Consider the following 26734-nt stretch of genomic DNA (forward strand, 5'->3'; position numbering starts at 1 on the left):
AGGGGGAACAGAAGCAAGCCGGGCAAGGCCCATACAGTTTGCCCTTGGTGGGATTTGAGGGGGTCCGCAGGAAGGACTGCAGAGGGGGCAGCGTGTGCCTCCGAGCAGCCTGTCACCTGGGCTGGTCTGGTGGCTCCAAAGCTCTTTCTCCACACCACTGCAGGCTGCCTGTCGTGAGGACTCTGGAAGTTCAGAGCAATGTCAAGTGGTCTGCCCCCTCTTATACGGTCCTGTTCCAGCCTGGTCCTCCCTCTCAGCACTTGCACTGGGGCCCAGCTCTGGCCCAACCTGAGGGAGAGACGCCTTCAAATCTCCTGGCCTAGTTGGGCTCCTCACCGTCGTCCTGTTGGCCTGTGTGGCCTTGTCAAGTCTACCACGTGTTGTGCCATCTCTGCGTCCATGTCCGCATTTCCCTGCCTGGTTTCTGGTCCTCTGCTTATCTCGGGCCACCCACCCTGTCAAGCTGCTGGAATTTACCCAGATGCCTGCCCCTACCCCCACTGTTTTCCTGGGTCCTCCCTGTCAGTCTCCCTCTCTCTCTCTGAGGTAGGGCAGAAAAATGCAGAGGGAGTCCTGGCCAAAAGAGCCATGCTGTCCTTTGCCCTGGGAGCCCTGAGCCACCCTCCTCTTCTTCGTACCCTTGGAGCGTGCACTGGGCTGCCTTCCTCTCATGGAGGATGGGGTGGGGATTTCAAAAGCCACGGAAAGATCTTTATAAAGAAAATTGTTTGTGACTTACAGAGGCAACTAAAGTAGAGTTTTGGAAGTCTGGCAAGGCAACTGAAACTCAGGCAAGATCGGAGGACTGGGGACATCGCATGGTGGGTGGGACAGGGAGGGGACAGATTGATTGTCAAGCCTCCAGGGCCAGGCCACTCACAGAAGTCTGTAGCAGAAGGATGGGGAATGAGAAAAGTTTAAGAAGATGGTTCACTGCCCTGTCCTCTTGGCGACCATCAGGAAGGCCTGGGTATCAAGAGCAGACCCTAAGATGTGGGAAGGAGGACAACTGATGGGTGTGGACAGGGCCCAGGGAAGCCACAGCCAATCAGGTTCCTGCCCAGTGAGGCCAGACAACCTCTCAGAGGTCATCTTTCCAGAGCCTGGAGCCCACAGAGAATCTCACCATCTGGTGCATCCATGGGGCTGCCCAAGACTTTCAGAGATGGAACTGTTGCATAACGAGACAAAGGGTCAGACCTGAGGGTTGTCTAGAAGGGGCCATTGTGCAGATTTGGAGCTAAGGGCCCCTTTCTCCTGCAGATGCCACTGGGTCCTCAGCCTAGAATGGAAGGGGTAATGCAGCATCGGTCCACCTGGTAAGGTTTTCATGGAAACCGTATCTGTCAACCTTGAATCTGCGGATCTGTGCAGATTTTTCCATTAAGCAGCCAGTTCTCTGTAGCCAAATGGTTGAGGGATGGCGGGCCCAGAACTTGAAGCTGAGACACTTGGGCACAGCACCCTCTGGGGATGGATTGTGAACACCTGGATCTTCAGCTGGTTTCCTCTCTACTCACATAGCGCCACAGTTTCTGTGGTTTGTGGCAGTGACTCAGGATGGAGAAGTCATAGGCCAGGTACCCCCACAACCAGACAAGCAACCACGGAGCCCAGAAGAGGAAGTATGCTTCTGGATCAGGAGACAGGTGTGTTTAGGTCTTCACTCCGAGAGAGAAACCCATCCTTACTTGGAGGCTGAGAGGGTTTTTTCTAAGAGGTGCTCTCAGCATCTGGTGCTTCTTGAAACGTCTGGGCATCAGAGTTAGAGTCTAGAATTTCACCTTAGTATTTACAACTTGCCACAGAAAAGGAAAAGCATTTTGGAATGCTTTCATGCTATTCCAAAAGAGCAAAGACATTGAAAAAAAAATATTCTGTTAGAAACATCTCCGCTTAAATGGAAGCAGAGCGACCAGAGAGAAGGAAGTGGGTAGGTGGCGAGGCGGTCTTCGCTGGGACAGGTCAAGGGCTAAGTATATCTAGAGTTCAAGAGCACAGACCTGTTTACAGGGTAGCATCAAACTCTTGAGCTGTTACAGCTCTACCTGCAATCGTTTCCATTCTGGAGGGTTCAGCTTCTGTCCTGCCCTCCCTGTTTGTCAACATTTTGATACACGCATGACCCGGGATGGAACTGAGATGGATCACCCTGACACTTGGCTCCTTGGCAAGAACCAACTTCCATACAAGCTCAGAATCTTAGTTCTGGGGTCACTCCATCCAGCTTCTGAATAGTCACTATTTATTTCCCTAAGATCAAACTTGTTAGTTGTGTTGTGCAAATGTTCCGCGTTCTTGCCAAGTTGTATCTGCTCGATCTATTAGTTACTGAGAAGATGTGTTGAAATTTCTCTCCGTGCTGGTGCGTTCATGACTCTCTTCCTGCAGGGCGCTCAAATTTGCTTTAGATATTTCAAGGCTGAGCCAGCTCACTTCTTTGGTTTTGCTTCATCTTCATTTTGGACCTCTGGGGAATCTGTTTTGCAAGCTCAACCATGGATTCCATGAGAGATTTGTAATGGAGGGTTTTTCAAGATATTTATTTAATTACATTATGACTTCCGTCCTAGGTTCTTTTGTTCCATAACTACAGGCAAAAGTAAGGCAAGAAAAAAATAAGCTTTCAGAGGCTACTTTTTCTGGTCTGAAGGAATATCTTTCAAAGCAAGATATTTTACCCTTTGGTAAAAAGAGCTGAGGCTTCTTAGCACCTCACCATTGGGGAGTGGAGAGAGGAACCAAGGCACAGCGAGGATCTTGGGTTGAGGGAGTCTGGCAAGACCCCTGCCATGCACTGGACACAGGCTTACTGCTGTCTCAGTGACTCAGTGTCTCTGTGGCATCATAGAGATTCTGTGATTCTGTTCAATGACTACGGCGTTGGTCCCCATCGGTACACACTTCAGGGCCCCAAGGTCTGCTTTGACAAGCCAGAATGTTCTGCTGGAGAGGAAGCTGCATTCTTAAGAAGCCTCGAGGCCCTCCCTGAGCACAGCCATCCTCAGCATCCCTCGGTAGCATCAGGAACTCAGAAGGAGTTACAGCAGGTTTCTCCGCTCTTCTCTTTCCCTGGGCCTGACCCCTGAGGCTCATTTTGTACTGGCATTTGGCTTCTGGCAGGTGGTGAGCTTGTTTGCCTCCTTCTCTTCCAGATGGCTCTGAGAAGGACCAACAGGAGGAGGGAGGGGGCGGGGAAGCAAAGCTGTCTGCTGTTTGGAAGGTGGAACCAGGGACCCTTGAGAGGGCACACAACGCCTGGCATTGCCTGCATGCCCCTTGGGCTGGCTCTCTCAGATGTGGGGATGGGGATGAGGATCCCCTGCATCGAGCTACTCTGGGGTGTGGGGATCTCAAGGCAGTTGGGGTCACATAAAACTACAATCCAGTAACAAAAGGCGAGGCTGGAACTGTAGCATTTACCAAACTGCTTTTCCATAGTTACTTCTGCTGAGGCTCAGGCTTAGTCTTTGAGCTCGTGCTCTCATTGTCTGTGGAACAAGGGAGAAAACCAAGGCTCCGGAAACAAGTGATTTGGCAAGTTTACACAGTTAGGAAGTGGCCACACTTGCCACCTGATTCCAAAACGATTGCTCCCTTAAGCAATTGCTAAAAAAGAAATGGCTATTGAACTTTAGAAGCCAGAAAGACCTTGGAGCTCCCCAATCTGACTACTCTATTTCTCAGGTTAAAACAACTGCACAGATGTGCAACGAGGTAAAGGGAATTGTCTACAGTCACACAAATAGCTAAGAGGCAGACCAGCTGAGATCCTTCAAGGATTGAGTTTATTGTAACACATGTCTGTTTTTATCACAATTCAGTGAGTTTAATTTTTTATGCAAACGTTATCATTCCCCCGAGAAACACACTGTGCAATGCAGTGATGGTCGGCAGGAATCACCTAGCCTGGACAGGTGCTATTTTGGGAACATAGGGTCTGAGCCTCCTCTCTCAGCTGGGCCTCCTGGCTCCGAGGGGCAGAATTAGTTGTTTCCTACATTGTGTGCATGTGGTAGCCATCAGAGAGCTGAGCCATACCTTGCCCATGTGACTGTTATGCAGTCATCCATTCCTTCATTGATTCGCTACCTGATAGGCATAGGATGAACGTGACATCCTAGAGCCTTCACACAAATGTATCTCATTACAACTCGCTTCAATTCCTGTCATCTCTGTTAGACACATAAAGAGACGGAGGCTCTTCAAATCATGTGATTTGCCCAAACCAGTGCTAGAACCACAATTGAACACCAGGTTCAAAGGACTCCAAAGCCATGCTTCTGACCACTAGTATCAGTACAGCATTACTAGGACTATTGCTTCACCTAAGAGGAAATTAACCTTAAGATTCCAAGCAGAGGAGGCTGGGAACAGCAAATAATTTGAACACCTGATCACAAAACTATTTATTGCAAACATTCTTACCAAACTGCAAGTACGTGACAGGTAGTCCAGGATTTTTCTGTAAGCCAACAAAACACTCTTTAAAAAAAAATATATCAAGGAGTTGTGCTTTTTATGTTACTAGCTCTTTAGACCCCTCACACCCTACTTTGCATTCAGCTGGGGTTTCCATGTGGTGGAGTTGGGTGAAGCTAGAGATTTGTTGTCATTGTTGTGGATGAAGCATTAAATTTCCAGGCAGAGGGTGCCACGGTGGAGAGGGCATGGGGTTCAGAGCCACCTGTCTCCTGAAACTCACTGCCCTTAACTCCTCTTTGACTGGAGGCCACAAAACATGAAAGCACGGACTCTGAGCCTCCATATGGAGGCTCTGTATGTAGCTCCATATGTAGCTCTTACTAGCTATGTACGGCAATTCAGGCAGTTCAGGTGCCTCTCTAAACCTCTACTCCCCCCATCCATAATGGGGGCACCTACTCCATAAAGTTGTTAGGAAGCGTACATGAGTTAACATTTATAACATGCTTATAACAGTGCCTGATGCATTACAGGCATGCCATGTTTTTGTTTAATGTTTTTAAAAATGGAAGAAGGGCGCCTGGCTGGCTCAGTTTGTTAAGTGTCTAACTCTTGACTTCAGTTCAGGTCATGATCTTAGGGTCATGGATGGAGCAGGCTTTGTGCTCAGCAGGGAGTCTGCTTGAGATTCTCATTCTCTCTCCCTCTGCCCTTCCCTCCTCCCTTCCATTGATGTTCTCTCTCTCTCTCTCTAAAAATAAACAGATCTTTAAAAAACATAAATAAAAATTTTAAAAAATTAAAAAAAATAAAATAAAAAATAAAAAACATAAATACAAATGGGTGAACAAATAACTAAATGGACAAAATATTTGTTGAATACATTTGGACAAAATATTTGTTGAATACATGGTAGATGCCAGGAGCTATGCTAGGAAATCTTTCATACTGTGCAGAAGATCTTGTGGTTGTGTATAAACCCTTCATACAGCTAAATCAGCCAGCTGATGTTATTATGCACCTGGGTGCTTGGCACTCAGCGGGGTCCACTGTGGGCTTTGTAGTCAGGGAGGCCTGCCCAGAGGAGGTGGAACTCAAAAGACTGATAGAGACCACTGAAAGACCACCATAAGTTGTTCTGCACGCAAAATTATACCAGGTCCCTAAAGTGTCCTTACGGGTTCAAACTTGCTCATCCTCGGGACTCTTGTTCCCAGAGAAAGTCTACATGAGTGGGCAACAGCCACAGGAGGACTTCCCATCTAGGCATTGTTATCCTCGCATCATGCCTGCTTTGTTTGAACCCCCAGAACCACAGGGTTCCAGTAAAAGATGCCAGTTGTTACCCTCAATAGAGGCCCTAGGACTGTTCATCTTTACCTCATGCAGAGCCTGCCTTCCCTGTGCTGGTTGTCAGCAAATTTCCCTTCCTCCTGTCCATTGCTGCACTTACTAGGCTGCACTTTGCTCTTTCCTGACCACATCTCCCAGAATGGCTTTCTCTCTGCTCATCAACCCCTGGATCTGGTGTCTCCTAAACCCCAGACCCAGAGCTCAAAGCCCTTGGATTAGATTAAGAGCTCAGAAATTTTAGGAACCCTGATGGCTTTATGTGCATGCTTGACCAGGGATGAGACCTACAGCGACTGAGTAGAGGGGTCATTATCACAATGTCATCAGCTGAGCTCGAGCGCTGAATACTGACGAAGGCAAGGGACCCAAAGCTTCAAAGAGGAAACTCAGGATAACTGCAGGCCCTATGAGCCAAAATGAAATGCATGCTAATGCTCAGGAGGCCGTTTACCTGTGCTGAGATAGGCGGAGATGTCCCCTGAGCCTCATTCCCCGCGATTTGTCCACTTTACTATCCTACGGGCTGTCTGGGTTCTGAATTTGAACATCAACTTAATGTGCCACCCTGACCCAATAATCAATAACTTTAATTCACAGGTACAAAAAGTGATTCAGACAGGATCCTAAATAAACATAATGCTCTGTGGTCCCAGATGTCATAAAACCCTGAGCGGAGAAGCTAGAAATTGGCCCTTGAGGTCAAAAGCCTTTTCAACACAGTGTCCATGGCAGTAACTCTGAAACATCAGTCCATTGTACTAAAGGCCCAGAGCATTCCCATGAATTGCCCTCAGGGAAGATTCTAGACCTTGCAGGCCATGTTAATAATAACCATCCTTCATGTTGGTAACAGAAACTCACAAAGTGCTTTTGCTCATAACATTCCCTCTGCCCTCAACATAGCTGTAAGACAAAGATAGGGAGGTAGGCTCTCCCCTTTATTTTATTTTATTTTTTATTTTTGCAAATGAAGAAACCAAGACCTAGGAGAGTTATGTGACATGTCCAAGGCCAGAAGGCAAGAGATATGTCTAACCAAGCTTCTTCTAACCCATGGTGCACACTTTGTCCACTTTGCCATCCTTCTAGCCCTTGGGTTCTGCATTTGAGCATCAGCTTGATGGGCAGCCACCCAAGAAGAGCCAGTCACCTTTCATTTGGAAAACTTGCATAGATGGGCTCCATTTGGTGCCAAAAATGTGTCTCACTTGAGCTTGTCTTTTGACAATATACAGATCCAAAACGAGCATTTTGCTGACTTTTGCCAAGATAATGCTTTGTGGCCTCTCTTAAAGTCACAAAGCAGCTGAAAGGGGATTTGAGAAAACATCTGACTCATCGTTCCCTCTCCCCCAGGAAACTCAGAAGCAGGTGGGTGTCCTGTACCACACAGGCCCTTCCACACCCCTCCCTTGCCCGTTGAAAAACCTCCTTTCCCTTTGGAAGCCTGAGCAAAGTGCTGATGCCATGGTGGCATCTGGACCCAACCTGCTGAATGCCCTGGTAGGCAAGACACCAGACGCACTCTGGGACAACTCTTTGCCATTCAGACAGGTTAGTGAGACAGGTAGAAACATCCAATATGTCAAGCCTCACCTTGGTTCCATGGTTAGAACACAACTGTGATTTGGAAAAGCGAATGTGCTGGAAACAGTCTTGGTGGAAAAGATGAGAGTCTGAAGTAGGAATGGTGATTCCTGCAGTCCTTGGGCCGCCTGAGTCTGTGGATATCAGACAGGGGTCACCTTCTTCATTCCAGGGCCCTCTAGGGGGCACATCCTTTATGTGGACTTAGATGGATTCAACCACTGGGGGCCCCCTAGCACCTGTCTTTTTTGGCATACTGTGAGAATCAAGGAACTAACGTGTGCCTTGGGCCTTTGAAATGATAGTCAAGCCTAGCAGATGGTGTTGAGCCCTCCTCCTGCCCATCCCATGTCTGGCTTTTTCAAAGAAACTCAAAACTTCTCCTTTACATAGGCAGGAGTTGAAATAGACGATTGCTTTTTTTTATTTTTATTTTTTTTTGGTAGGAAGATGAAGTCCCAGAGCAGCCTCTGGGTGAGGTCAGGGAGGGGAAAAGAGAGAGGGTTTTTTTTTTCCACAAAGAAATGGCAGGTCCCTCCTTCAAGTGCGGGCTCTCCACTTTGATGTCCTCTTTCTCCCTTGAAGCTGGAAATTCTGCCCCGAGGAAAGTTAGTTTACACCTTGTTACTGAAGAAAATAGCTGAAGTTTGAGAGATAAACAGCCGCCCACTGCCTGTCTGTCAAGAGCCGGCACAGCTTCAGATGAATGGGAGACCTCTCTCTGCTCCCCCCTCCGCCGCCCCTTGAGGCTCTGATGCTTGGTGCTGAGGACAGCCAGCTCCTCCTCCCCATCCCTGCCTCCCACCTCCGGGAATTGAGCTAATCCTTTAGGAAATATTTAGTGTTCATAGGCCTCTCTTGCATAGAAGCAGTTTAAGGGTTCTTGTGATCCTGGATTTAAACCCGTCTCTTTCATTTCCTACAAATTTATTGCCATCTGTTGATTTCATTCCTGTGACACCCACATCAAGATCATTCATAAAGAGGAGCAGAACCACTCCCAGACCCTTCCCTTACTCAGCACTTTCACCCCAGCTGAGTGAGCGTGCCTGGGTCTGTGAAAACATACTCTCCCTCCCTGCTCCCTCTCCCCCTCCCGTTCTCCTCCGTCATCCTCTATACAGACACACACACACACACACACACACGCACACACGCACACACACGTTTGACAGACTATCAAGCAGTTTTGAGTTCTGGTGTCCATTTCCTGAGTAATGAGAAGCAGATACTCAACAGTCCCTTTATCCCGTGGGAGCCCTGGATGCTGGACCTGCTGATTTGGTTTCAGGATCTCTGCTCTGCCTTTTGTCAGCTATTTTGCCTCATGTCACTCATTCCTTCGGGAAGTCCCCTTTCTCCTTTATTCTGGTCCAAGGTAAGGTAGCAGGTTGTGTCTCTTCTGTCTTGCAGCCCCTGAGGGCTCCCGCCCACCCTACCCACAGGAGGCTTGGAGGGTTTGGGGAGGAATCGGAGCCCAGCGCTCAGCACAGGCCTGGACTTGGTTCAGGGCTCCACCCGAATTATCGCTGGTGGTGTTTGAGCATCTGCCAATCCTGTCCCTTAACCTAATCTTTCTCACACCTGCCCACCTTCTTCTCTCCACCTGTTCGTCTCCCCAGAGAGCTTGTCTGGCATCCTCCCCCAACCCCAAGTCTGGATGAGGTCTCCCTCCCCGCCCCCTGCCCCCAGCCTCTACCACACATTGATAGCCAGCACGCATGTGTTTCCAGATATTTCATATATCTCAACTCATGTAATTCTCGATCCAACGATCCTGGGAGCTGTTATTATTATGGCCACCTCTAGATGAGGAACTTGAGACAGAGAGAAATTGAAGTATTTGCTCAAGATCACATATCTCTTTAGAGTTGGGATTTGAACTCCTGATCTGGCTTCAGAGTCTGCATTTTCATAACCATTCTGTGTCTTTCATACAGGCTCTGTGGCCTCCTGTACTGTTGATTGAACCATAGCCCTTTCTGGATTGAGCTCCTTGACCTGAGAAGCTGTGTGCTACTCACACTTGAATCCTGGAACTGGCCATGTGGCCCAGCTCCAGGCAGGACCACATCTCTTTGCAGTTAACCCTTCAGCCGGTCCATCCTTCTAGGCCTATGGGACTCTGATTTAAGACTAATCCACTTGATTCAGCCAGTTGCCCACCCATCACTCTACAACAGGCCTAGAATGCCTTCTATTAGTTAGAACCATGGGGTCAGAGACTTAGAAGACAAAACCTCCACCCTTGGGGCACTTGTGTCTTGGTTGAGGAAGTAAACAAGATTATACACAAACCTAGAGTAGGATAATTCCTTAAATAACAAACAAAGCCAGTTTCTTTGATTGATGGTCAGTCCTGACACAGGGCCTCCCCATTGTCCCAGCTGGACTCCAGACCTCTTGAAGAGAGGGACCAAGTAAGTACCTCTCCGTGGGCTCAAGGCTTCTTGCCACCCTGTGTCTTAGCTTCAGTTACATACTCTTCCCAGAGCTGGATGGTAGAGGTGACTCAAAGGAATCAGTCATCTGGGAGATCCCAGGTTGGAAGTGGATTTCTGGGGGCAGAGCCCCAAAATGCTATAGACCTGAGTTCAGGAGACTAGAACCTCCTTTAAGCATAGTCTGACACCACCTCCCCGACAATTACTTTCCATCGTGCAATGTGTCCTACTGAGCTACCTTTGTAGAGATCTCTAGGCCATGGTCCCCTTCCATGCCAGCATGCCTCGGGTCAGAGCAGGACTGGCTGCCACAGTGCCACTGACCCTCACCACCAGTCTGATCAGAGGAGAACTGTGTCCAGAGCAAGGAAACTGGGATGCAGAGAGCACCACAGCTTGTAGGACCAGCCCAGCACTGGAAGCCTGCCTGTTCCCCCCAGTCTCCACACAATCCAGCCCAGAGCAGTCTCCCTCCTCCAGAGTCCAGGACACTTGCAGACCATGTTTGGCATGTCCAGCTTTGCATCCGTCAGTGCTTGCAAAAGACAATGCTGTCATGGGCTGTGCATCCAGTTGCTGCCAGCTATCTGTGGTTATCCTTTGCCAGGCCCTATGTAGATATGTACCTGTCCTCACCTCCAAGTGGCAACACACTTCCCTCTTCTGTAAAATGGGGCTAAACATGCTTACCTTGTAGAGTTTTTGTGAAGATCCTGCAGCTACTTATCTAACAAACAGTTGTTGAAGACCTATTATGGGCCCAGCTCCCAACACAGAGTAAACAGTCACAACAGCTTTCAGAAAATCTGTCTTTGGGAGTTTCAAAATGATGTGAAAAATGTACAGGTAGAAACACTCCACTGTCTTCCTTCAGTTATTTAAGGCTCCAAGGATGTTCAGAGAGAGGAATGTCTTGCTCAGTCACCAGAGTAAAGCGCACAGAGCAAGCCTCTGGTGTGTTCATGATAGGGCATCGACGATTTATCTCGCTAGGATGTAATTGCACGTTGACTTATCCATTTGTCCCACTGCAGACTCTGAGGGCAGAGACCATCTCCATGCATCTTATGTGTTCTGTTGGGACTACCACAGGTGAGCCCTTTGGGAGTTCTCCATCTGTTTACTGGCCCGGCCCTCTATGTCAGGGGAGCACGGCCCACACGTGAAGACGGCATCCACTTTGGGAGTGCTTCATGCCCCTCTAACGTAGCTGCTTTTGGTTACAAGGTGGCGAGGCAGCCTGGGCTTTGGTGTCCAAAGACCAGATCATAGCCTGTAGAATGACAGCATGGGCTAGCTGGGGAAATTCCAGGTGTCCTCCTTGCTTTGTGATTCTGGAGCACATTCAGAGAACATCCCGAGGTGGCAAAGGATCAGGATATTCTTCAGGTAACGTTCAAGGGACTGTAAGAGCTTAGGGAGGGAGAAGACATGGCAGGTGTCTTGAATTATTTGAGACACCATCATATAGCAGGCAAAAATGTTTAAGCTCTTTTGAAAGACCCCAAAGGCTAGAAACAAAACCAATTATTAATTAATTCAACAAGTATTTATTAAGTACTTGCCACATGCCAAGCACTATTCTAGGCATTGGAGATGCAGTAATGAATAAAATAGACAAAATTCCTCATCCTTGTGGAGTTTACGTTCTAGCTAGTGGAGACAATCGAAACATAAACATGATGGGTGGGAGCTTCTTGGAACCCCAAAATGGGCTGCGTGGGAGCTAGGCAGGTCTCTGTGTTCAAGGATACTTTTAGGACTTATGTGGTTGACTAGACAAGATGAACATCCTAGTTCCTTTCAGCCCTACAATCCTATGAGTCTGAGGCTAGTTAAGATGGGTGATCTCCCTTTTTTTCAGACAACTCTAGGCCGAATCGTGACCTCCACTCTCCAGCAACTCCCATCCTATGAGGAGAGATGAGGCGGGTGCAGGGACTATTTTTATGCGCAACACCAAAAACCACTACTGGAATATGCATGTGGGGAAGGGGAGGTGGTTGCCTTTCCTTGAAGTTGACATGTTGTTGAGCCTGAAGAGAACCACAGAAGATGGGCAACGTGGTTGGACCAATTAGGGTGTCAGGAGGAGGGAAAGACAGGATTGAGAGCAGTGGAAGCTTACTTACTCCTTAGATGGAGACTTTGATGAGGAGGGAGCAGAAGAAGGAGACAAAGGGGAGCCCGCAAGTGGAGACCCAGGACCTCCAGCCCCACTATCCCCAGGCCCTACTGTCATCATCCTCTTTTGAACTGCAGCGTCCCGGGTTCCAGGAACACCGCTCAGTGTGGTGACTAGGTCTGGGACAGCCAATCTGGAGGGCAGGACAGAGGGCTGAGAGGGATATGAGAGGATGCAGCTTCTGGACATCCCCAGAAGCAGCTGCCCCTGGGGAGTCGTCAGGGGGCGGGGGTGCTGCCTCCATTGTTAGCCTTGGTTCTCTTCCGTTCTCCTCCTTCCTGAGCTTCTGCATGTGGGGCTGTGGAGAGAAAGCCACCAGGTGTGGAGCAGATGCAACTGAAGCAGAACCTAGGGCTTCAGACTCCTCGCTTCCCATACTACTACTCTGCATTTTTAGGGCCGCTTCTGCCTTTCAGTGTTTTCATGTCTATTGATAGCAACAGGGTGCAGCAGCAAGAACACGGGCCTGGGAGCTCAGAGTGCTGGGATTCTGGCCTTTTGTTTGATTGCCAGTAATTCTGTGAGATGGAGAAAACAGGGATGATCTCCTCTAATCTGCAAGTGAAGAAACAGAGGCAGGGGAGAACCCATGCATCCACATTTATGGGAACATAACTGGTATTAGGACCTGGACAGCATGACATAGTGAAGACGGTACTGGACTTGTAGTTCAGAGGCCTGGATTCAAATCTCGGCACAGCTACAATCCAGCTGTATAACGTAGAATAGATTAATTTTCTGATGAAATTTATTTAATTGGCTACAAAAGAAATAGGAACACTGGAAAAAGAAAATACAGCCAATGGATGACATCGTGGTGACATAGTGACATCCTGGTCCCATCAGCTCTTACCATGTCTGGGGCTGACATGGCTAATCTATCACAGCACACTGCCCCACTGAGCAGCCCCAGGGTCCTCCTGGCTCTTGTCGTAAGGCCACTGCTGAAAATCGGAGTTGGCATATAAAAGGAACTCCCGTGCCATCTCTCCGCTAGATCTCCAGGTTCCTTTCTGGCCATCCTGGGCATCAGAACCTGTTCTTCCCACCTGCACCCCATGCTCTTTTCACCAGGTCAGACCCTCTCTTTTCTGGAGATTAATGAGAGTAACAGAATGGGAAGATGTAGGTGCACGTCCCTCCTCTTGCTCTTTGTCTCATGTTTCACTACAGTGTCAGGGCCCCTACTGGCCCCTACTGTGTGGTAGTTATGGGGAGTGAAGGGGAGAAAGTCAGCAAACACTTTCCAAGCCGGAGAATGCGATGCAAGTACGACCCCATAGCAGACACTCCGGGGTGCGCCCTGAGCCAGGCGCTGTCCTAAGGCGCAGGGGTGGGCACTGTTCAGTTTGCTCAGGCCAGCACCCTGAGCTCACCACTAGATATCTCCATTGTCTTCCCATACGGAGGCTGAGAAGGGAGCCAGGCCCGTTGATCTGGAACAGACACACCGCCCCGTTTTCGGGCAGGGGAGCCCCGGGGCCAGGGACAGAAGGCAAGACTCATGCTCCGTGAGCTCATTGCTTTTTTTCTTTTGGCAGATCTTCCCGTGGCCCCTTTCCCCCCTTATCCACTCTTTGAAGTCTCTTATTTTGGCTTATTGCTTATCAGCAAAGTCAGGCTGCTGTAAAGAGAGAAAGGTGAGGGTCACGGTTTGTAGTGACCCCGGCAGGAGGGTTGGCAGCAAGGGCAGCAACGGAGCGGAAGGAGGAGGCATGAGGATAGGGCTGTCCTGGTACCCGCACCACCCATCGGCTCTCTGGGGTGGGGGGCGGGGTGAGCACACCCTGAGAGGTCTGCCTCCTCAGCCCCACACCCCTGCCCCTGCGGCCTCCGGCTTTCCATTCCCCGGGCTCTGGGAAGATGAATGTGTCATCTGGAAAACACTCAGCGCTTCTCGGAAAAAAACATGCTGTGAGTTCCGACATTGGTAGAAGACTGAACTCTTATCAAATCTCTGCCTTGCTCTGTGCATCAGGATTCTTACGACCTCGCTCTGTTACATCCTCTGGGTCCTCCGCTAGTTCCCAGCTGGTCCCCTGGACAAGCACATCGCTAGCAAAGTTTGGTGAAGACTGCACTTAGCCCACCTAAAAATCCGGGTGAATGGCAAGTCTCCCTCAAAGGGGCTGTTTGAAAAGATTTACTGCTGAGGCTTTGCCATGTTTCTTCATTTTTCCCCCTCTCCACCTTGTGAGTGCAGGAACCCCTAGGGATTTCTGTGGTCTTGGGAGACTAGATCTCTCCCTAATAGCAAAACCAACTTTCAGAAAAAGGGTTTGGTCTGTACTGACTCTGAAATACCTTGGATGATTAACCTTTGCGCTGTCTTTGCAGAGCACACTCAGAATGTGACTCTTCAGGGGAAAGAGAAACTCATTTAGGCACCGACCACCTCTCCCCTCCCCAGTTGACAGGTGCCTTGGTGTTAAGTGCTGTGTCTGGGCCTGTGCTGGAGAACCCTGGGCCCATGATGGAAATTGTTCTCTTTGGGATTCCCCCTGGCTCGGGTGCCTCTCCATCTCTCTCCTCGGCTGGCCACAGAAGGAGATTCAGACAGTGCCATCCATCTGCCCTTTCTTTGAATCTTCAAGGAGAATGTCTTTACCCAGCATGTCTTATACCATTGGACTGAATAGAAAAGCAATGAAAGCTTATCCCTTATTGATAGTGAAACAGACATGGGGTGATGCATGCTTTCATTATAAGTGGTGATCCAGAAGGATTCAGGTAATGCAACCTGAAGCTCCATCGGGATGGTGTTTCCTTTGCCATCCCATCTCCCAGCCTCAGCTCTTGGAGTCATTCCCAATACACTCTTTGTTCAGAAGTGAAAATTTTGGACTTTGAGAACAAAAGAATGTGTTTTTGAAGATTTCATTGCTGTTACACTGTAGTTGGAGATTATATATCCCTGCCCCTTGGCTGACTTTTTTTCATTTTTCCTCTGGGGCAGCCATAAATCATGTCCACGTAGGTGACTAAAGAAAATTCCTTTAAAAAAAAAAGAAAAGACAATTCTTACCAAAGTAGGTTCTACCTGGAAGTCATTTGGAGAAGGTAAGGCCCGGTAGGTGGCCTGAACTCTTTTAGGGCACTTGTAGGAACCTCAAAATTGACCTAATTAATGTTTTTGCATAGTAATATACCTGTTTTCATTGTAGACTTAATTAGCTTCTTTAAAAATAATTCTTCAGGTGAAAGATGTTAATGACTTCTCATCCTGCCCTGCTGAGCAGAGCCAGAGAACTTGATAGTTTTAGGCCAAATAAAAGGAAGTAGTACTTTACGCTGTAGGTAGTAAATGTGCAAGAATCCTTACTCCAAGAAACAGTATGGGCTGAAATTATAAATAGATTCCAGGAATGAACTTTCAGAGAGTCATGGATGACAGATATAAATGGGGTTATTAAATGGAAGTTAGGGGACATTTCCTAAGTGCTTAAAGTTAACATTCTAGATGTGTCTCCCATATTTTCCCATGATCCTCTGTGATACCACTGTCAAGGGTTCCCTGTAAGGTGGGGTGAATGCTGGTCTGATCTACTGAGGTGTTTTAAATTTTCATCCTCCACTCTTGTTAAGCCAGTTTAACCAGTTTAATCTAATTATTATTATTATTATTATTATTATTATTAATTATTTTATTTTCACATTCTGGTCCCTTTCAATTGGCCACTTCTTCAGAATGCTTTGACATGATTTGGAAAATATAGGGCGTCCTAGAGGCCAGCTATGAGATGGGAAACCCCTGAGCTCTGGTCCTGCCTCTGCCAACTCATTGCCTGACCCTCGGGTGTCACTGTACCTCTCCTGCCTGGTTTATCATATCACGAAGAGAGGGAGTTGGATGCAAGCTCCCCTGAGGTCCCACTGGTGGGAAGATTTAGAAATAAATTCAATATGCACACTCATTCCGGGAGTGCCTGGAATGAAAGAATAGGAGAGGGTGGGGGGACTGCTTTGCCTTATTTTTCAAGAGGGATCAAGTAGAGGACTTCCCCCTTCTGGGGGGAAAGGAGCACCATGGGGACAGCACCAGGAAAGACCTGTCAGCATCAGGGAAACCCTGGTATATTCCTCTTCTTTGAACCTGGTAAAGGAAGTGGGCGACATGCAGGGGTGAGCCTGGTATGTGGGGGTTGTTGGGCAAGTCCAAGTTTGGATGTGGCTCTGTCACCAGCTGAGTCCATCTCTCACTGGTAAGACAAAGATGATAATGTAGAGCTTGTGGGATTGTGGCGAGGTGGCAGTGAGCGGCATGAAGTCTTGTCCAGTTCGCGGCATGAAGTCTCGTCCAGTTCCTAGTATAAAGGGAGTGCTCAGTACATCATAATGCTCACAGAAGGTGGCAGAGGTTCCGAACAGGATGATTAGGGTGGCAAGCTCCTCCACGCCAGTGGCCAGCCAAGAAACAGCAGCCTGCAGCTGTACAGAACCCACTCCAATTAGACAGGCCTGGGGTTTGCATCAGAAACCATTTCTAACCAATACAAATCAGATTTGGTGTTCCACATCATATCCACGGGGTTCTATATTCTTTAAGATTTCTCAGCTTGGTGGATTTATGTTGCTTTAAAGTTGTATACATTCTCCTAAGTCCATAGAGATAGCAGAATCACACCTGTGGGGTTTGGGGACAGATCTCATAGGAGGTAGCGGGTCTTCCAGTCTGGGTCATGTGGCTGTCACCTGCCAGCAGAATTTGTAAATTGCAGGTTTTTTGTTTCACTAAAGATCTTGTGCACACCTCTAGCGTGCATCTTTGGGAAGGTGTAACTCTAAACCTAGAATTCTGAAATAACATGCATTCTCTCCCTAGAATTTGCATAACCTACCCTTGCAGAAGACCGATGGGGGCCCTTGATAGTAGGAGTTTCAGGCACTGCATGCAGCTGCTGGATCAAGGCAGTCAGCTCTGCGAAGCCCTGCCCTTGTTCCCCATGCAGGAGGCCAAGAGAAGAACACAGGTGCAGACTCCAGGAGGTATCCTATCCTCAAAGAGAAGAGGAGGGCCACTTGGCCATTCCCAGAGTCAGCAATGCCTCCTGCCCTGCCAAGATCCTGCCAGGTTCACACACACACAATTCGTACCTCCGCTCATCGTTGGCAGTGCAAGTTCTCCAACAAATTCCCAGCACTGCTGGTGACCTGAGATCGGCCCCAGAGATTGTTTCCATATCCCAGAAGGTATAAGTAGCACTGTGGACACCCCTACAAACTTCTCTTACTGCTTTCGCCATGGTTCACGCAGGAAAGCCGGCGGATACCACAACGCATACCACAACGCATTATTTGATCACACTAATAAGCTGGCATGGTAACTTGAGCCACTGCTTATCTAGTAATACTTCCGGGCAGTTAGCAACCAAGTGAACCACCTGGTTCGCATGGTTGATGCAATATATATATATATGAAATATATTTTATATATTTATATAAATGTATGTAATATATATATATAAATATATTAGAGTGGTTCCTTTATGGAAGGCAACTAGAAGCAAGAACTTGGTCGACTTCATCCTAACATGAGAGTCCTTGTCTAATTAAGTAGAACAATTTGGCAGGAGGGAACAACCGTGAGGTCAAGAATCCTACTACACTGGAGCGGTGGGGGGGGATCTCCTGCTGCTGTACCTTATGGTGGTACCCGGGAAAAGAGGTGACATATGGGAAAGCCCTTTGTCACGAGGGCTGACGTTCACCAGCCACTTACCGTGCGCAGACCCTGTGGCAGGCAAGTTACAGTCATCTCGCTTCATCCTCAACTACTACCCCGCCAAGGGAAGTAGGAGTAGGAGTATGCCCCCGTGACAGGTGAGGGAACGGCCACGTGAAATTTCAATGACTTGTCCAAGGTCACGCTGTTCAGTTGCGGTGACAGATTTTGGATGTCGGTCAACAGCCAGTGTTGCAGTCCTCACCCTGTTGAGTGTCGGGGGTAGAGCAGAGATCCTGAATTATGCCCTCTAAGTAGCCAAGTGAGAACAGAAAACCCAAGCAGCTTCCAGTTATACACGTGAACTGCTTCACCCCCACGTAACACAACGGTCATGATAACACTGAACATCCCATATTCGTTTTATGAGAAGTTTTATTTAATAGCGACAGCTACTACGTGCCCGGGCTTCACAGCCTGTTGCTCTCACTGTAGAGACATCTGCTAACAAATTTTAGAACCTGGAGAAGACCGTCCATAGGTGAGTGATTATGGCCTTCCTGACTTTCAGCCTCGGATTGAAGGAGTCTTTCTCAACCGAAGTCGACGGCTCTGATCGGAGCACAAGTGATGCCTGTCACTGTCGCTGGGAGGCTGAGGTCTTCTGCATCCAGCTGAATGTCTCCTGTGATGTGGGGCTGAGTTTTTCCAAGTCCTGCCTCCCATCCTAGGCAGCCATGCTGCTGAGGCTCAGGCCCTGTAATCAGCACACAGCCACCACCTTTGCATTTTCCTTCATCAGACATAGAGGATCTTGGAGGTATCCGGTTAGGAACTTCTTGAACATGCTTTAGCAATCACACAGCTTACCCCTGATCCCAGTGACATGGAACTTCATGTGATTTTATACTGTTGTCCTCACATTGTGCCCAAATCTGCCCAATGTTGTCTTCTCCAGGAATTCAGCTGTGTCCACTGGAGCCCCCAAGATAATCTTGCCAGGCGGCCCTGCAGGCACTTTCTGAAGTGCTTGTGCCCCCAGATGCCCACTGCCCATCAGTCTTCTTCAACCCCTTTCCATCCCATTGCTTCCCCACAGATGGCAGGTTCTGGGACATGGGCCCAAATACTCAGAAAAAGTGGCATCTGTGTCTGTTGGGCCCCTCCTCCTCCGTGCCAGCATGCTGCCCTTCTGCTCTCTTGAGTCAAGGAATCTAGTAACCACGGCGTCATGTGGGGTTTCCCAGCATGGCATTCCCACCACTGGATGCCGACTCACCATGGGCTGCTTCTCAGGCTTCATCACCATGCTTAGAGTGAGGAAAGCCAATCTGGATGCTCTTGGGTCTCAGCAAAGCCACTGCGTCGTCGAGGGCTTAGCTCTCCAGGGACAGGAAAGGGAGGAGGTAGCTTCCTTTCCCTGACTCGCTTCCCAGCATGGCCCCGTGGAGTCGCTTCAGTGCCAGAGCAGTCTGGCTCTGCCTACTAGGATGAGGATTCGCTGCCCACTGGACCTCTTGTTTGGCTTTCCACTGTCTTGTGTAATTTAGAGGGACTCTAAAAAAGCATCCTAGCTCCGGAGAGGGGTTGATGGGCCAAATTGTTTGACCTTGCCCACATCCCTGCGATCACTTTAACATCTACCAGGCTTAGTAGCAGCAGTCTCAGTTGGGTCCAGTGCTTTTGAGTTTGTGCCGTGGTGTCTGTCTATGCAGATAAGTCAGGAGAAGGGACACAGCTGGGAATCAAGGAGCCAGGGGGTAGATCTATTTCTGCTACTTAAATAGCTGTGTTATCTTGGGAGAGTCGCCTGCCATGTTTGTGCCTCAGTTTCTTTAGCCCCATCATGGGGTTAATAGTGCCTATTTTACAATAGTTCAGGGTTTCTAAACAGGAGCCTTATGGACACTTTGGCTTGAATGATTCTTTGTTGTGGGGGCTGTGAATTGTAGGGTGGTTAGCCCCCTCCTGGGCCTCTACCCACTAGATGCTAGTAGCACCTCCCCATTGTGACAACCTGAAGCATCTACAGACATTGCCATGTGTCCCCTGGGGGGCAACATCGCCCCCCAGCTGGGAGCCACTGCATTAGCTCCTAGGATTACTGGGATACACAGAATAACCACCGGTGTAAATGCAGACCATCCTGGTGCCACCATCAGCATCCGTTAGCATTTTGGTCTTCTCTGCTCTGACCATAATTATGCAGAAGCAGAAAGAAGAAACCGCGTATTCTAAGCCAGGCCCCTGTGTGATCCAGCAGGAAATGTGGTATGTCTGTCTGTGCTTTACCTTCGTGCAGTTCAAGTGTCTTTCTTTTCATGTGTGTAGTATCTACTGTGTGTGAAGTGAAGAGCCGAAAAGATGAGGAGCAGTGCCTGTTTTCATGGGTGATAAATTCTAGTGGGAGGAATTTTTCAGCAGAGAAGTGACTGGAATGCAGAGCTCCCTTACCTGAGACCAGGAAGAGGTGCTCAGATGGCAGAGAGGAAACACTTCATGGGAGAGCTGATGTTGGGGATGGGCCCTGGGGGTTGAGTAGGATTTCAGCAGGCAGGTGTGGGACAGCAGACACGGGACAGCGCAGCCGGCAGGTGTTCTGAGCACAGGGAGCAGTGTGATGCTCCTCAGGGCAGAGAACCACAGAGGATGAGAGGACGAGGCAGCCAGAGATGAGACCTGGTGGCCAGCTTCTGAAGGCTCTGCACATCAGCTGTGCCAGCTGCCCTTAATGTTGAGAGTGGGGAGCTATGGGAGGTGTCTGAGCAGTGGAGTGGTGCAGTCAGAGCCGTGTTTCAAGCATTTGGTGGCAGTGTCTGGAGTAGACCGGAGTGAGGGGAAGCCGAGAACCAGATGCCTCGTGGCCTGAATGAGAGTGATGGCCGTGGGAGTGGGGAGCAGAGGGCGAACGAAGGAAGAGGGACAGGGAAGCAGCAGGACTGGTGACTGGTGAGGGAGGGTGGGGAGGAGGCAGAGGGACAAAAATGTGGACTCTGGATCCCTGACAAAGATGAGGCCGTTAATAGAACAGGAGGGACAGAGGAAGGACCAGGAATCAGGAACCGTGGGCCCTGGCGAGGCGCCGGGGAAGAGCATTAATCATGTGAGTTTGCCAGAGGCTTCCACTCCCGTGCCTGGGCCGGGCTCACACGCTTCCTGTGGGAAAAAGCACGTGCTTGTTTGCTCAGGGCTTTGTTTTCTTCAGTGGGGATGGGCTTCTCAAATCTATTTATAATGTTTTTAGGGACTATTTACGTGACCCTCAAAAAATAACATTCGGTGAGAGAAAAAGAGAAGAGGTTCAGTCTGGGGCCTTCGTCCCTGTGCAAAGCACCTTTTTGTAAGCAGAAAGAATCAGAGTTTGGAATTAACTAAGTTAACAGCAGGAACAGAATCGCATGCGGAGCATGTGCCATATGCTGTTTTTTCCGAATATTCTAACAATACACCAGGACGCCCTGAGTCTATATACACTGTCGTGTGCCCACAGCAAGCACTCTGAGCCCGAATTGGTACCGCTGGGCTTCCTGCCACTGCTCACACCACCAGGCAGGAAAAAGGAGCTGGGACTCTTGGAGCACGAGCAGGGTATCCCTACCAAAGGCTTCTGCCCTCCAGGGCCACCTCAGCCACATTTGCATCGTGTCCTCTCCGCAGGTGACCCGATTGGTGTATTTTTCCTCCCTTGGACTTTGCTTTACCCCTCCCTAGGCTTTTTATCATTTTGTTCCAGCTCTCTGTAATTATCACGTTGATCCTTAAATGTGTCCAAGGAGGGGCAATCAAAGCGATGGCTCCCAGGACACCCATCCATCATCCATCCTACATACATTTTTAGTCATTAATATTTATCTGCTAACCAGCCACAGGGATGCTGTGTGCTTCTCTGGGGCCACCACAGGGGAGAAGGCGGTCTTGGCTGACAGCCCTGGCCCAGGTTTGCTCCCAGTGGGAAAACAGGAGAGGCCCAAGGACCAGGTCCCCCAGGCTCTGGCTCGTGGATGTGGGCGGTGGGATCCTGCTGGAAACCACCTCTGCTCTGTTCTCCAGCTGATACCTGAAAACAGTGGCTTCCGTGTGTGTAGCTTTCCACAATTGAATGAACTTTTTCATCAGTATGAGCCCAGGCTGTTGCTGTGACGGAAACTAGCGTGGGTATTAAGCCCATATTTCAGGGAAGACTGGGGTGCACAGAGGTACATGACTTGCCTGATACACTTTTGGTGGCAGCAAATTCCATTGCACTATTAGTAACAACAGTAACAACCACTTATCGAGCACCTATTGCGTATCCAATGCTTTGAGCAGAACTCTGCGTGCATCCAGCAGGGCTCCAGCTGATGGAAGAGGAATAGTAGAGACTCAAGACTGGGGGCCTCCGGGGCACCAGATCCCGGCCCTCAGGGAGGACAGTGCGCTTGCCGTGTGTGGGGACAGGTGGGGGGACAATGCTCCACATTCCCAGCAAAATCCCAAGCTCCGCCCTTGATTGGTGGCGATTGTGTGGAACCTGCTGATACAGATCCTGTCCCCATCCGGGGCAGGGTGGAGCTCAGACATGGTCGTCAGTGACTGCAGCTCCAAGAAGCAGGGGGAGGAGACAGGCCAGGAAAGGGGAGCTGTCGGTACTGTCACAGCCCTTGTGCACACATCATTTCATTTAATACACACTCCCTCCAAGGAGGGGTGGATGTCTGCATTTTGCAGATGAGGATACCTGTCCTATTTGGATATCCCGTTGCCCAGCAGGGTAGGAGTTGAGGCCTCTGTTATTCTCCCCGCGGCACCAGAACTGGATGAGATCATCTCTGGGATTCCTTCCAGCTCAGACTTTTCTGAGTCTTGGGTCCCCTCAGGCCTAACTTGGTTGACATAGGAGGACATCAGGAAGCTTTGGTGTGGGGCGCCTGGGGGGCTCGGTCAGTTGTCTGACTCTTGGTTTCAGCTCAGGTCATGATCTCGTAGGTCGTGAGTTCGAGCCCCACATCGGGCTCCACACTCAGCAGGGAGTCTGTTGGAGATTCTCTCCCTCTGCGCCTCCCCTCCATGTGCTTGTGTGTGCTCTCTCTTATATAAATCAATCATTAAAAAAATAAAAATAGAAACCAGCAGCAGCAGTTTTGGTTACCATGTGGAGGGAGGGGGGGTGTCTCTAGCATCAGGATGGACACCTGGGCTCTGATGTAGAGTCCTCCCTGCCCCTGGGGTCAATCTCAGCTCTGAAACTTGCTACTTTTAGGTCACATCACATTTGGCATCATCTTGCTCTGCCTCAGTTTCCTCTTCTATGAAGTGGCTTGTAACTGTGACCTGCAAGAGCCTGTGTGATGTGGCCCCTCACTACCTCTGCTGCTTATCTTCCCAGTGCTCACACCTCCCCCACCTCCCGAGCCTCCTTGCTGCGCCCTGAGCACCCCCTGGCACAGTCCCACCTTGAGGCCTTCCCACTGGCCTTTTGCTTTGCCCAGAATCTTCTTCTCCCATTCTCCACGTGGCCAACCCCCTCACTTCCAATAAATGTTTGTTCAAATAGCATCTTCTCAATAAACCCTAGCTAGACCATCCCCCCCGGCACTTCCGGCCACTCACCTCTACTGTTCTACCCGTATTTCCCTAACCTACGATGTGGTTTACCTTGTAGTTTACTCGTATTATGTCTACTGCTTGCTCTCTCTATTCAAGTCAAAGATCTTTGTTTTGTTCTCTACTCAGTCCCAAGGACCCAATGCAGAGTCTGGCATAAGTGGGTGCTTGTTGTACCGTTGAAAGGATTGACACAGATTTACAAGGATTAAATTAGATGGTACTTGTTAATAGCTTAGCTCAAAGCCTGACCCATGGCAAGGACTCAAGAAAAAGCCGCGCTCATTGTATCTGACTTTCATATTAATTAATTTGCTGCCATGTTGTAGTTTGAATTCAGGCCCTACCAGAGGGAAACACTTGCCACATGTAGTGACCCGTCCATTGTGGTGGCAGCCCCTCCTTGGCCACATGCCTTGCTAGTAGAAACAAGTGTACCCTTTTACTGGGCCCCGAGGCCCACTGAGGTGGGTTAATAGGGTCAGCTTCATCACAACTGGAGAAATCAAGTCAGGGCACATTTGATCACTTATTTAGGAGCAGCAATGAGTTACCACTGGGCCAGCACCTGATGGAAAGCAAAACTAAAACAAGGAAGAATGCCCTGGCTCCAGGTGAAAATCTCCAGGCGAAAAATCACTGCACACCCCAACGCTGGCCTTATCATGTTATGTTAAGGAAAAAACACAACTGTGGGAGCTCAGTTGTAGAAGCCTTCGTTCGTGCCATGAGGTAAGCCTCCATTAACCACAGAGAAAACCAAATTCACTTAAAGAATATAGACACAAGGTGCAGAGAAAGTGTGGCCGAGCCATCCAGAGGCGTTTGGCAGAAATAGGCGGTGGGCAGCGGGGCTCTGGCCAGCTTGTGTGGTTTGCCGGGACACGGGTAGTTTGGCCTCTGACTCCATTCCTTCCATGGGTCTGCAAAATCCAGCTCCATGGAGTCTTTTCTCCTTCCCTCCTCGTCCGCCAGCCGCCCAACGGAGAAAGTTCTATTCAGTTCCATCAGATCCATCAGACGGTATTTTGTTAGTGCGGACTCTGTCATAGCCAGGAGTGAGGGTGACTGTCGCCATCCCCGCCCTGGAGGGCAGACTGCAGCCCGTGAAGCCTTTTCTGGGCACAATAGCTAGGAGCACAGGCTCAGAGTCATGGGCCCCGGGTTTGAACCCGGCTCCGCTGAGTGCTAGCTTTGCGATCTAGCTTCTGCGCCTCGGTGTCTTTGCTTCATAAAAGGAGGATGAGCAGTATGCCTGCCTCGCAGGGTTGCTGTGAGGAGCAAATGGATTCAAGTGTGTCACTGCCTAGAACAGTGCCTGGCACGTGGCAAATGAACATTATATAGGTGTGTCTTTGCTGCTATCGTTATTGTTGTCCAGGGACATTCTGCGGTAAGCCGTAAAGGTGCGCAGGTGTGCCAGGAGCTCAGGAGGGACATCTGATCTACCCCAAGGCTCTAGGAAGGATTCCTGGAAGAGGTGACAAAGCACTGAATCTAGGAGGATGAGTAGGGGGGATCCCCAGGTGGCTCCGCAGGTTGAGCGTCTGCCTTCGGCCCAGGGCGTGATCCTGGGGTCCCAGGATCGAGTCCCACGTCTGGCTCCCTGCATGGAGCCGCCTTCTTCTGCCTGTGTCTCTGCCTCTCTCTCTCTCTCTCTCTGTGTCTCTCATGAATAAATAAATAAAATCTTTAAAAAAATAATACAAGGATGAATAGGCATTATCCATGCAAAGAAGGTATAGACGGTCCAGGAAGGGGGTGTTGAAAACCCTGAGCAGGAGACAGGCGAGCACGAGGGAGTGCAGGAGGCTGGTGTCGCCAGAGCGTACGGTTCCAGGAGGGACCCTGAGTAGCGAGGCGCTAAGCTGACCGTGAGCTCAGATCCTGGGGGGCTTTGGTCTTTACCCTTCTGACTTGTTTTTCCCCCAGATCCCACTCTTCTCCCCGCTTTGGTAGGCCCAAGAGTGGGGCTCAAACACCACTGCGGCCAGAGTGCAAGAGGGATGGAGACAGGTGACCCGAGCTGGCCAGTTCTCCCGGCCTTTCACCGGAACCGGAACTGGAACCAGCTGGGAGCGGGGCGCTTGACCCCCCGGTGCGTGGCTGGAGGCATGTGCTTCCGGGGGAGCGGAGGCCACGCCCCATGGAGGCATGTGCTTCCGGGGGGGGGGAGGGCGGGGGAGGAGTAGAGGCCCCGCCCCGTGGACGTGTGTGCTTCCGGGGGAGTGGAGGCCCTGCCCCCATGGAGGCGTGTTCTTCCGGGGCGGGGGCGGGGGGGGGGGGGGGGAGAGGCCCTGCCGCATGGAAGCATGTGCTTCCGGGGGAGTGGAGGCCCCGCCCCGTGGAGGAGTCACCTACCCTGGTTCCCGTAGTTCTTCCTTCTGGGCTGTGAAATTCCCCCCCTCCTGCCAATAAACCCTTAAAAAAACAAAAACAAAAAAAACAAGATCTCTGGTTGGTCTGTGACATTTGCAGAGGAAGCAGGCCTGACTGCTGGGCCGCCCTCGGGGGGGCCGGAGTTTCCTCGTCTGAGCCGCGAGTTGCTGCTGAAGGCGTTCAGTTGGGGTCGGCCGTGCGTTGGGGGCCCCGGGCAGCGGGAGGGGTCCAGGGGGACGCGTGGGGTCCGCCCCGGCGGCAGCGGCGGCGCGGGGGCCTGGCCGGCTCCTCGGGAGAGCACGCGGCTCCTCCCCTCGGGGTCCGAGCTCGAGCCCCACGTCGGTGGGTGCAGACAGGCCTCCAAGTAGCAAGAGACAAGGCAGCGGATTCTAGAAACGCTGCGGCGCCAGGAGCCCCCGCCACACCGACTCGGGCTGCGGAGCGTCCGGCCCGCGCTCCTGGACCCGCCCGGTGGGAGGGGCCGAGCTGGCGGGGAGTGCGCAGGCGCGGAGGGAGCCCCCGCTGGGCCCCGCCCCGCCCCCGCCCCGCCCCCCTGCAGCCGCCCTGGTGCCGGCGGTACTGCTCTGCTGTCCCCGCCCGCCACGGGGGACTTCTTTTATTTATTTATATATATATATTTTTTAAGATTATGTTTATTTATTCATGAAAGACACAGAGAGAGAGGCAGAGACAGGCAGAGGGAGAAGCAGGCTCCTCGCGGGGAGCCCCATGCAGAACTCGTCCCGGGACCCCGGGGTCACGCCCTGGGCCGAAGGCAGACGCTCACCCGCTGGGCCACCCAGGGCCCTGGGACTTCCCCCGGGACTTCCTTGAGATGCTTCTGTCTGGTTTCCCACCTTCCTTTAGAGCGGCTCCTGATCAAAAGCAGACCCTGCCCTGTGCTGCTTTTGTGCCTTCCTCCTGGGCCTCTCAGTTGGACCTCGGTTCGGTTCCCCACCTCGCGGCATCCCTGCAGAAGAGGGCCTCCCGCAGCTGGAACCAACATGAACCTTAGACCCTGCACCCCGGACCCTGCACCTGAGACCCTGGACCCTGCACTCTGGACCCTTCATCTGAGACCCTGGACCCTGCACCTGAGACCCTGAGCCCTGCACC

At 50.4% G+C, this 26734-nt stretch overlaps 1 protein-coding gene and 1 long non-coding RNA gene across 3 annotated transcripts in view; one reads left to right on the forward strand and one right to left on the reverse strand.

The window, feature by feature from the left end:
- The window catches only part of FAM78B (family with sequence similarity 78 member B), a 76078-nt gene that overhangs the window by 11607 nt on the left and 37737 nt on the right, over positions 1 to 26734 (forward strand). Inside the window, exon 1 of one of the 2 annotated variants that reach the window (XM_049106911.1) lies at positions 19772 to 19927. The exons of the other annotated variant lie outside the window; for it this stretch is intronic. Within the exon in view, the coding sequence (XP_048962868.1) occupies positions 19791 to 19927 (137 nt within the window). The 5' untranslated portion in view covers positions 19772 to 19790. Of the gene's footprint in view, positions 1 to 19771; positions 19928 to 26734 lie in introns of those variants that run through there. 2 annotated transcript variants of the gene reach the window in all.
- On the reverse strand, positions 4476 to 26086 carry LOC112643089 (uncharacterized). The gene is made up of 3 exons (XR_003125610.3): positions 25601 to 26086; positions 17714 to 17922; positions 4476 to 14988 (listed from the first exon to the last, which is right to left on the reverse strand). It is a non-coding gene; the product is annotated as an uncharacterized LOC112643089 (long non-coding RNA).

The sequence above is a fragment of the Canis lupus genome, chromosome 38 (assembly GCF_003254725.2).
Source record: "Canis lupus dingo isolate Sandy chromosome 38, ASM325472v2, whole genome shotgun sequence".
NCBI classification, from domain to species: Eukaryota; Metazoa; Chordata; class Mammalia; order Carnivora; family Canidae; genus Canis; species Canis lupus.